Source organism: Boleophthalmus pectinirostris, unplaced genomic scaffold, assembly GCF_026225935.1.
Source record: "Boleophthalmus pectinirostris isolate CB_2022bp ecotype Guang Dong unplaced genomic scaffold, ASM2622593v1 HiC_scaffold_1, whole genome shotgun sequence".
Lineage (NCBI taxonomy): Eukaryota > Metazoa > Chordata > Actinopteri > Gobiiformes > Gobiidae > Boleophthalmus > Boleophthalmus pectinirostris.
The window spans coordinates 23,662,390-23,674,704 of NW_026570970.1; the positions used below are offsets into that span (position 1 = coordinate 23,662,390).

A 12,315-nucleotide genomic window follows, 5' to 3' on the forward strand; every position below is an offset into this window, starting at 1 on the left:
GCTCACATCTGGGTCAAAACTACTACATACATCATTTAGCTACTATGGGCACGTGGGACACTCCTGGATTTCTCATTATGCCTCTATTTACTAAACATTGGTTTTAGAGTTCCAGAGGTTAGCCATACAATATCAATATTTGTATTTATTTCACGCACATATTTATTTAAATTGCTGTAGCCCAGGAAAGGGGGAAAATAGTATTGCCATTTTATTTTTATTTTTTTGTAGTTTTTCTGGTACATGAGGTAAAAAAGGGAAAGATAACAGTAAGTAAGTAAGATGTACAGCCAGGCATATTGTCAATGTATATGAAACATGTAACAACTCTAAGTCTACTTCCATACTGACGGGACTTCCAGCTTGCTCTGTCTTCTCAGTGCTAGAAATAGATGAGAATATAGATCATTATTTTTGCAATATGTACGTATTGGTAGAGCAGTCAGATCCATAAATCCACACAATGGAGTGTGATTCCAGCTCCCACAGATGTCTTTGGGTGAGACACCTAACCCCCTCGCCCCCATTGTCTGTGTACACTGGTGTGTGAGTGCGTGTATGAATGGGTGAGTGGTTCCTTGATCTAAAACTCTTTGAGTGCCTTGAAGGTGGAAAAGTGCTAAATAAAAATGTGACCAATTACCATTTATGATCGACCACTCCTTGACAAATGAGAGATTAGATTATACTGACATACTGTATCTGCAGTATATTAATAAAGTAGCTGGATACGTTTAATATGGAGGATTTGCCAAAATGCAAAAAGTGTGGCTGTTTGAAGAGGAAGTAGTTATAAGAGGTAATTTAATTTTCATCATTCTGAAACCCATGAATTGGCAGATATTGTGTATCCACTGGCAAGCACCTGGCATTTAATCTCTATCCCACTTGGATGCATCATACAGTGTATTTTAGTTAGTGCTTTTAACAAAAAATACTATTATCAGTGATATTAAAATGTTTGTTGGTGTTAATATATTAATTCACTCTATTTAATGTAGATAATAGAAAATGTATGTAGAAAAATTACCTGTCGGTGAGTAGACTTGTGTTTTCTTCAGGGAATTTGGGTTCCTGAAGGTGAAACGGTGAAGATCCCAGTGGCCATCAAAATCTTGAATGAAGCGACTGGACCCAAGGCCAACGTGGAGTTTATGGATGTAAGTACAGTCTGAACATGTGTGTAAAATATTTCTCACTGTTGGTAAAGTAGTTATACTTCTTAATAAGCTGCTTTAAACTTCAAAGTATTTCATTTGATGTTTGAAATAATGCATTATATTTTAGCGTCTGTAGGGATACCACTCACATTACGCCACTGGCCCCATCAGCACAGTAGGACCTATTATGAAACATTTACCCATTTCTAAACTCTGAAAAAGTGTCTAAATTATTAGCCTGATGATGCAACCCAGATGAAATACGCTACTACATCAACACAGGCATGCATCGAAAGCGACCCAGTTGTGTTCATGTTTTTGCACTTAGTTAGACAGCCTACTAGGAAGACCTTTGGAGATAGCATTTCTATTTTTATCGGTTTTGATGAATAACCTATGTTAAATTGTATGCTCTTGTGTCTAACCATCAAAAATTAGCCCCATTAAAAAGAATGGTGGTGAAAATGAACTTTTAATCGTGATCCAAGTTTATCTAGCCGTAGCACTATTTGATAAAAGACGTGAATACTTGGCCTTTTTACATTCCAGGGCATTTGTTCGTTTGCCAGCTCCCTCAAGAATGAAGATGATAATCAGCTGTTCTTTCATTCATATTTCAAAAGGAATTTCATCCAAACAGACTCATTTTGATCCAACTATTTATTATGCTGCAGCAGTTAATATTCCCAAAACCCACATGGCCAAATAGTTCATTTTGAATATAATACAAACATTTAAAAAGTAATAGCAAAGTTCATTTATTTAAGAGTTTGCGAAGTTGCTAAATATGAGGAAACATTTCCTCAATAGGCACGTTAATCATCTGGACTTTTTAATCTGTTTTTAAATCAAATGTATTCAAGTAAGAGGCAACTCTTTACACATCCCTGCTGTGTCTCTGTTAAAGCTATGTAACTTTTCTAGTGTAAGGTCAGCCACCTGCTTGTCTCTATGAAAATGTTATAGCTTTACCTACAATGTTCCACAATCTGACATTAAACTTACCTGTTTCCTTGGAGACAAGCAAAGATCGCCACCAGGCCAAATTTCATGAGCCAAGTCTCAAGAATAGCCGGTCATTGTGGACAGCCATGGACCCTACCGTAAGATTCATAGGATGTGTGTGTGTGAAACACTGACATATCCATATACAATGGCACGAAATTTGGTGCACTATATCACACAGTACCATTTGGGATATACCGATTATCGTAATATTTTTGTATCGTGTGCCATGTATTGTGTATGGTATCGAATCATTAGAGACCCTGTGATTCCCAGCCCTAGTTCAAATACATGCTTAGACTCAATGGTGTACTCCACATAAGCAAATCAATGAGTGTAAATGTTGGAGAGGTCTTCCCCAGCAAGCTAATAAATGAGAATTACTGTATATTGGGAATACGTTCTACTAGACTGCAGTAGTTTTTTTGAAACTTGACTCTTGCTATAGTATCTGTCTCAGTCAAATGCATGCACCCAAACCCATTGTTTTACCTTATGTACTTTGCACCACTATCCATCTGGTGACGAATAGTCGGAGAAAGCCATAAAACTTGCGTGTGGTGCCAAGTGATAAGTAGCTTCACAGTCGCTCCTAATGGATGAAGGTTCTATTTTTGTTTGGTTAAGCATTTCATGTGAATGATTGCAGTTAATATGCATTTTGCCATACGTTTGCAACATCATGTGCTCTTAGTTATTGATTTATTCTGAACATGGGGGCAGCATAAACAAATCATAGGTACACAGTTTTCACATATAGTAATTTTAAATCTTGTTAAACTCTGTGTAACGTATATTATTTATCTAGGTTATATGTATGCAGTGATAGTAGTTGCGCAATTTAAGTTGTAGTGAATGCATACTTTTAGCTAGCCAGGCTGGTGCCACTTAGGCTACATTCAGACTGCAGCCTGAAGTGACCCAAATCCGATTTTTTGGCTTCTATGTGACCTGTATCTGATCTTTTAATGACAGTCTGAACGGCACAGATACGATTTTTTCAAATGCGACCCAGGCCACTTGGATATGTGCTCCTGAAACCGATACATATCTGATCTTTTGCCATGCGACTTCAGTCTGAACGGCCAAAGCACATTCATCCGACCTACACGTTATCAACAAGCCACAAACCTCACTATTCTGCGCTGAAGTAGGTGAAAATTGTTAATGAACTCCGTGTCACTGAAGCGATGCACATTGCCACTCACCACTCTTGGCTACATCTCCGCATTCACACGTTCCTTTCAACGGACGTCGCTGCCACTGCCCCACAAAACACCATGGCCAAAAACCTCATCCTTCTCCTTCTCAATCTCCTCTTTAAAACAAGTAAGTTGTTCATGTTCTGGCTCCGGTACGAGAGGAACTTTAAAATCACCAGGTGCTCAATGCTCGCCTCCATGTTTGGACAACTTCCGTAAACACAGAGCACGCTCGCTGCGGTTGACGTCGTCGTGTCTCCAGTGCACATGCCGGACACTTTCAGGCCGTTTACTGTTCACACTGGAGTCACATACAAGTTGCATTTAATTGGAAATGTGAACGACCTCGCAAAAACATCGGATTTCACAAAAAAATCGGAATTGAGCGTTAAGCCCTGCTGTCTGAACGTAGCCTTAGTGCCTCCGCTCAATTTTGTTTCTCTCCAGCGACTAGGTCAGGAATCAGAATACACTAGATGGTTTGCAAGAACCCCAAAAGTTGTAAACCGCACACCGGCCAATCAGCAAAGAGCTGTGAAGCCATGACGTCAAACTCAAGCGCCTGTCTGGGTCCCTTTTGTGGTACAGCACAACAGTAAACAAAGCGGTCGAGATGGATGTAGACAAAGTCATACATTCTGTGTTGGCAACGATTCCCAAGATTGAGGATTTAAAGCTGGAACAAAGAGAATGTTTGGTGAATTTTATCAAGGGGAAAAATGTTATTGCCCTTCTTCCTACAGGATTTGGGAAAAGCTTAGTATACCAGTTAGCCCTGTTAGCGGCGCATTACATATGTCACGACCAAATAGCAGCGATTGGTTAAATAACAAAAGTACCTGCCTACTATCGAGCGACCAAATTCTAATGCTGTGAGGTCAAATGATGCCTGATGAATCAGGCTAATTTTTAGCAGTACTAATAGCAAAAGGTGGTAGTAGTAGTTGGAGTAGCAGTAGCAGTAGTACGATAGGATTAGTAGTAGCTAGTGTAGTTGCAGTAGAAGCAGTATTAGTATTAAAAATAATAGTAGATGAAGTGGTAACTGGTAATTGGTTGCTACACTTGCCACATAGCCAGAAGGTTGTATGTTTGAATTCTGTTTGAGGCATTCAAATGTGCATGTTCTCTCTGAAATAGTTGAGCCTCCATAATTGAAATAAGCATCATATTTCCAAAAATCATATTAGATCATAAAATGCTCTTTGTCATAGAATACACCCAAAATCGTCCCAAACAGCTGGCCCTTCACCTTTACATATTAACAGTTTACTACAAAGCTTTGAGTGTGTTTGATGTCAGGTTTAGACTATATTTCTGCTGTTCCTGACTTAGTTCAAGAGAAAGTGGAGGCTAAAACAGAATAAGGGCTCTTGTGATCTTTGGAGATGTGGTCTGGACTTGTAAACAGTATGCACATCCTCTTTGAACCTGTTCTCCTCTGTCTTTTGTCACTTACTAAATGACTACTGACTTGAACATAAGCAACAGTGAATAGTACAAATTAGGAAGCTATCTTACCCTGTGGTTCTCACACTATTGTAGAGATACATTCAGTGGTACGCAGACCGGCTCTTGTTGTACAAAATAGAGATAAACTGATAGATAATATATATGTACTTTGGATATTTTGTTAATAGTTGATGACATTAAACACATTAATTAGGATTGCTAATTAGGGGTGCTGGTAAGGAGGGCTGAAAGGGGCCCTGAATTATAAGGAAAACGCCCAAAAATATTCAGTTTGATTATATTATATATATATATATAGTTGTTAGGCTTGTCACGATAAATACTGTATCGACTTATTCAATACATGACTGATTGAGACATTATTTTAAGGATCAATATTTTTCGTAGAGATTTTCTTTGTTCTAGTGGGGAAGTTTTTGCCATTTTTCCTGTTCTACAGTTAGACTTGAGCTGTAAGACCTGCATAAATAATTTCTATGACTCATTATAGATACAAACTAGATACATACATACACATAGATACAAAAAAGTACCAGAGGGTTTCATTCTGCTATTTATGTATTGCAGTTTGAGCTTTTTACCCAAATTGTACATTTGTAGTAGTTTTTGGGGATAATTATACTTTATGGTTAATGTGGCGGGGGCATAAATTTGTTTAAATATTATCATTTATCATCTATATTTTCTTCGGTGATACATTGTACTTCAGAATTTGTTTTCATGACATGCCTAATAGTAATTTATTTTATCCTACATGTTATCTACTTCCAGTCCATGCAGGTTTTTAAGTGATGATAAATTAGGAAGGTTGCCAACGTAATTTACAACTGAACACAAAAGGAAACATTTATGTGACAGATATTTTCATACTGACTGAAACAGCAGAATTGCACATTTCTGCGTTGCATTATAAACCCCTTTACATACAGTCCAGTTTTGCTTGTTGCTTGTTGCTCTATAGCTGATAGTGTCTGTGTATGTCCAGGAGGCCCTGATCATGGCGAGCATGGAGCACCCTCACCTGGTGCGCCTGTTGGGGGTGTGTCTGAGCCCCACCATTCAGCTGGTCACTCAGCTCATGCCCCACGGCTGCCTCCTGGACTACGTGCACGAGCATAAGGACAACATCGGCTCACAACTGCTGCTCAACTGGTGTGTGCAGATCGCCAAGGTAAGGACCAGACAAAATCATAGTCATGCTAATAAATCTGTGTTACGTACATATACAAAGCATAATAGTATATACACTCAATCGATACACAATATAAACCATCTATAATCTATCAATAATGCAGCACTTGTGTCAAAGTCATCAATGCACTTGAGTCTTAGCTTTTTTGTGCTTTTGTCTGAATAATGTGTGTGTCTCTTGAACAGTTTCAAGAACAATAAAAAAAAAAATTCTCATACAAGTGGTACAGTGATTCTCCATATAATATAGAACAAGACAGTCTGCAGTATTGTTCTGAATATAAAAAAGACTGTAAACTCTTAGACTACATCCAGACTTAAACTGCAAAAAGTTAATAATTGCAAAATCATAAATGAATATGAATAAACAGGATGTCATGTTAGTAGACTGAAAAAAGGGTTGACAACTTCTGGCTGTATGCTTTTTGTTACATACATAGTTTATGTGTGAAATTAAAGCACAGTATAGCACTTACCCTGTTTCACTGTACACACCCAGTTGATGTTTGCTGTATATTGTTGGCAAATATGCTTATTTAGTTATTTATTTTTATAGACGCTAACCTCTGATGGAGTGTTTGTGTGAACTCAACTAGAACTATATAAGACATACTGGTCCATAAAACACTTTGTGATTTCTATTTTCAAAACAAAAGTGGCAGAATGTGTGAAAAATATACTCAAATATTTGCTGCTTTATAATTGCAAAAACATAAATGAATATTAATAAATAGGATGTAATGTTAGCAGACTGACAAAAAGGTTTGATAACTTTTGGCTTTATGCTTTTTTTTAAATGTATAGTTTATGCATGAAATCAAAGCACAGGCAATTGCTTTCCCTTGATGCACTAATCATAGTAATTAACTGCAATAATAAGTACATTCTGAGGTGTTAAAAGTTACTCTTGACTAGAGTTCTCTTTAATGAACAAGTACAGACTGAGACAGCACATTTGCTTTGAAAGCGCAGTGCTGTGTGGGGTCGGAGCAGACAGTGGACTCCGCTTCTCCAGAGAATGGCAGTAAATAATTCAGAAGAAGGCTTGACTTTGTTGGAGAAAGTCTGGAGTGCAGCGCGAGTACAGAATGCCCGATGTACAACTGCATTATCAGTCACTTTAATCTGGCCACATTCACTTTTTAAATAGACTCGTACTGTTTGATTATAGTTAGGTGTGATAACTCTGCAGTGAAATGTGTTCATTTAAAGGTCACTAAAATTGTGTGTAAAAATGTATGACGAATTTCAAAATGGTTACTTTTCTTAAAAATCACACCAGGAATCAACCAAGGACAAAATGACTGCTGAAATTTTTTTGTTGGCTAATTTTGAAATACAAAGTGGAAATTTCAACTTCTCTAATGAAAAAATGTATTGTGGTATGTAGTTGGTTTAAAGCTGCATTGTGTAACTTTTCTGGTAGAGGGTACGCCAAATGCTTTTTTTCATGCTTTTTTACTTATTGCTGGAATGTTTCACAGTATGATATTAAACCTTTCTATCTTCATGGAGATCAAACTTGACCAAGTTACAAATCAGATCTGTGGGGAGGAGGTAGGTATTTGTGAGCAATAAAACTACCTGTTATTGAATAAATGTAAACCTATCTAATGTCATACTGTGGAATATTCCAGGCAGAGCAATGACATATCCTTAGAAACAAGCAGGTGACGGACCTCCAGCCAAAAAAATTACATAATACACCTAGTACTTATTTCTGAATCTTGTACTACGTTTGTTAATGCAAGAATGCCCCTGTGACTGCGCTTTCCAACTACTTCTGTTTCTCCACTGGCTCATTGGCTCATGTATGCATTTATTGTAATTTTAGAAACCAAACATGTTGGAATATTGGTACGCCTTTTATTGCCCACGCTCTTCAAAAATACTTTTACACATGCAGTCTCAAAAGTCCCATTTAGCTTTAGCAATGCAACTTCTTTAAGCTATATTAAACCATCCATTACATTTGGACTGCCTAATACACCTCATAAAGTGTTTTTTTTTATCCCAATGGCAATCAGAACATGCATTAATCCTGACAAACTCCCCACATAGAGCTACACAAATATCCCTACTGTATACAATTAATCACAGAAATTACCTCTTGGAGAGAAAGGAAAGCCAGCTACAGTCATTGTTCCACCAGTGCACAGAATACAAATAGCTCTGGCCACTGTGAACACTTGTCAAGTACTAGACATGTATAATTCATAAAGAGGTGGTGTGATTGTGTATTATTTACCAGCGTTAGGGTTTCCAGCGCGTTTTGTTTAGTGTTTTCAATAATTGCATGCTGCTCGTGGGGACAGCATTGCCGTCTGGGACCAAGTTTTATTAACAAGAGACCTACACACTCTCGGACAATGGATCTAAATGAATGATGTCAACAAGGTGAATAACTGGCAATAAACATGTCAGTGTACAATGCAAATGATATGATGTAGTGCTAATACAAGTTAGTTCTTATGGGAGTAACAAACATATATTAAAAGTTTAAAAATATAGTATGTATTTTACAAAATGTATGACTGAGTATGATTTAAGACAAGAATCAGTTCAATATTATAGAACATCATTTTAAACGATGGAGTAAATATAAACTGTTCACTGTTTATCAGCTATAGACTTTGTTTTAGCTCTGTAGAAAACAAAGTACTATTGATCTGGACAATAGAAGATGTTTCCCATATACAATTTATTTTCATTTTTATTTCATTCATTTGCATTGTTTTGTGTATCTATTTCTTTTATGTGATCATGTGCTATTTTCACATAAAGTGGGACTAAACTCTGCCCACAACCATATTTCAAATAGAGTTGGACAAAAGGAGAGAGCGAGGGGGAGAAAGGGTGGAGTTTGGAGTATGAGGAACTGTGCGATTGGTTGAAACAGATATCCACGCTTCAAACTCTGCCCCCCTAATCAGGGTAGGCTTTCGTGATGTTACCAACTACTGGAAAATTTGGTATTTTTGAGTTTTCTGAGCACTTTTAAGGTGCAAATTTTGCTACTTTGCACTAATATTTCCAGAAAATGTCTTTGAACAATACACAGTTCTATTAAAATCCCATATAGACATAAACACTTGGATTTTTGTGTTAAATTCCACTTTAAATATACATGTATAATTTTTTTTTTTCATATTTCCAGTTTATTCCTCCAAGTGACAGATCTCTATAGCATGTCACCAGCCCTCCTCTCTCTCCTCTCGCCTACGGTCATGGCCGCCATCATCTCCATAGAATATTAATGTAGCCACCAAAGCCATGCTAATGAGTAGATTCATCTTAACATATACATACTTTTCCCCTACTTGTAATATTGATATTTTTAGCTTATCTTTACCCATGCTGTAACCCAATATATCAAAGTGCTCTCATTTTGTCGACTTACATCTCAAATCTTCTACTTTGCCTAGGGTTTGTTATTCTTTATATTTAAGTACACATCTACCGCATGTCTAAAGTTGTCAAAGTACATCATAAAGTATTTGACAAGTAGTCCGCTCCAGCAGTCAAACATTATGGTGATTTAAGGCCTAGAAGTACTACTCCTGATGACTTCAAATATACAGTTTCTTCGTATAGCATTTACTCATCGCGTCACCGCACACATCATCCAGTTGATGTTCTATGTTGTTGGCAAAGATGCGTATTTTGTTATTTCTAGTAGTTTTCCTTTTTTTCATGATGGAGTGTTTGTGTGAACTCAACTAGAACTATATAAAATGACTCCCTGTGTGACATATTGGCCCATAAGCTACTTTTGTGATTCCTGTTTTCACGTCTAAGCAAAAATGTCAGTTAAACTACATGAATATTGTGAATATTTGTTGCTTTGTACATTGGTTTGAATTATAATCGCTATAGCAACAGTCCAATTGTTAACTACTTTTTAACCCAGGCTTTGATCTTTCCGTGGTCTACACCTTTGAAATGTTTGTTAATTTTCTCACCAGAGGGCTACTGTGTTGATTGGTCTGCATTACCTATTCACCAGTCCATTTCTGTGCCAGCATGTCTAGTAATGACCCTGTGTTTGGCCTGAGGCTTGACTCACTCAATCCATGTATCTAAATGTCAGTCAAGAATACAGATGTGCTCAGAAGCTTAATTACCAACATTAATTTGTGTGTTTTTTTTTTTTTTTTTTCTCATTTTATACATACATATAATAAAGTCTCCACTGAACATTTCTTTTGCATTTTAGGTCAACTATGGACTGTGTCTGGACATAAGCTGTCATTGCATGGTTTCATTTGAACATATATACACACACACTGTTGTTTTTGCCATTCCTTGCAGTTTAAAGGTACCCAGGCTGGCGCTACCTAGTGCCTCCGCTCAATTTAATTTCTCTCCAGCGACTAGGTCAGGAATCGGAATACACTACACACACTGGGTTTTACAAGAACATCAGAAGTTGTAGATCATGTACCAGCCAATCAGTGAAGAGCTATGAAGCCATGATGTCAAACTCAAGCGCCTGTCTTGTTCCTTTTTGTGGTACAGCACAACAGTAAACAAAGAGGTCGAGATGGATGTAGAAGAACTCATACATTCTGTGTTGGCAACGATTCCTGTGATTGAGGATTTAAAGCTGGAACAAAGAGAATTTTGGTGAATTTTATCAAGGGGAAAAATATCATTGCCCTTCTTCCTACTGGATTTGGCGCATTACATACGTCACGACCACATAGCAGCGAGTGGTTGAATAAAAAATCTATACGGCAACCATCGAGCGAACAAATCCTAATGCTGTAATGTCAGACAGTTTCCAAGAAGTGAAAGCGGCTGATGAATCAGGCTAGTTTAAAAGTGCAGTGTGTAACTTTTCTGTCCCCTACCAGTTTGTCTCGATGGAGATGTTAATATGATGGTTTCAGTTGTCCACATTACCATATTAAACTAATCTGTCTTGCATTTACTCAACTACAAGTGTGAGTGGGGTCGCCTCTCCACAGATATGAATCTCCATGGGCAAAACAAATTCAGAAGTTTATGGCCATACTGTTGAACATTCTAGGCACATCTCCATGGACATTTAATATTACTACACAGTCAGCATTAAGGCTGCAATAAAATTACAGCTCTGTATAGTATTTAGATACAATGTGGATGTGGATATCAAAATATTTTTTTACTCATGTAACCCAATATCACTTAGTTCAAGTTTATAAATGACATTTTGAGTACTTTCTATCGTTCAGAAGATGTAATATTGTGTTTTGAAGTGTTAATTCCTCTGACCAACATTTGATTCTTCTACTTCACTCAATATTTTTCGTAGTACTTCTTTCTTTCTACTTCTCCTCTTCCCACAGATCAATGGATTCATGTGTTAATTTTACATAGAACTGACAGACTGTGTGCCTTCCATGTAAAGTATTGTTCAGACCTGAGTCTTTGATACCAGCCTCAGTCCATACAAATCCCACAGTCCCCCCTCTGTGCCTGCTCAACATCGCCCCCTCTCTGCTAATTAACATGCTGTGCTGCTTTTTTGTTACTACATAATTCCTATTCAGATATGACTGAATGTTTGCAACTACCATTAAACCCGTGAATAGAACTTTATGTGCTGCTTGCGTTGATGGCTTGGTTAATACATTTGTTCTAAGTTCTGAATGGCTGTTTATAACAAATATTGCTCAAGGTGAAAATGCTTGCCAAGTGTTTTGTTTCGCTGTTTAAAGAAGGTCCCATAGTGCGCAAAATCTACTCTTGTGAGGTTTAAGCCATGTTATAATGCTGTTACCTCAACAAAAGCATACCAGGAGTTGTGTTTTGTTTGTTTCATCCACATACAGTATGTTTGAGTTCAGTCATTAGACTGTCTATATCCCCAAAGCTCAAAATGCTCTGTTCCAGATTGTGATGTCATGAAGTGGTAGTTTTCAGGTTTTACAGTTAACAGCTCAGATTTTACCTTAGTTGAGTATAGATCGGTAATTCCAGGGCTGAAATTACCCAGATGATTACAATAAAGGTATATGGAGTTGTAAAACACAGTGGAGCACTTCCTGTATTACCACATGACATCAGAAGGTGGAGTTTGACAAAATAAATATGCAGGATTTGTGTGCTAAACATGAGAGAAACAAAACACAACACAAGGTATGTTTATGAGGAGGAAACACTGTTATAACATAGATCAGAAAACTCAATTTAAACTACACTGCGCATTATATAAAATTGAAATTGGATTACTTATAACATCTTTCATGAAGTCCTATCACTTATAACTACACAAAGTAATGGAGATTGGACATGGTCTC

At 37.3% G+C, this 12,315-nt stretch overlaps 1 protein-coding gene across 1 annotated transcript in view; it reads left to right on the forward strand.

Moving 5' to 3' along the window:
- Positions 1 to 12,315, forward strand: part of LOC110156208 (receptor tyrosine-protein kinase erbB-4-like) — a 259,988-nt gene that overhangs the window by 216,764 nt on the left and 30,909 nt on the right. Inside the window, exons 20-21 of the mRNA XM_055148800.1 lie at positions 1,062 to 1,160; positions 5,826 to 6,011. Of these exons, the coding sequence (XP_055004775.1) occupies positions 1,062 to 1,160; positions 5,826 to 6,011 (285 nt within the window). The remainder of the gene's footprint in view (positions 1 to 1,061; positions 1,161 to 5,825; positions 6,012 to 12,315) is intronic.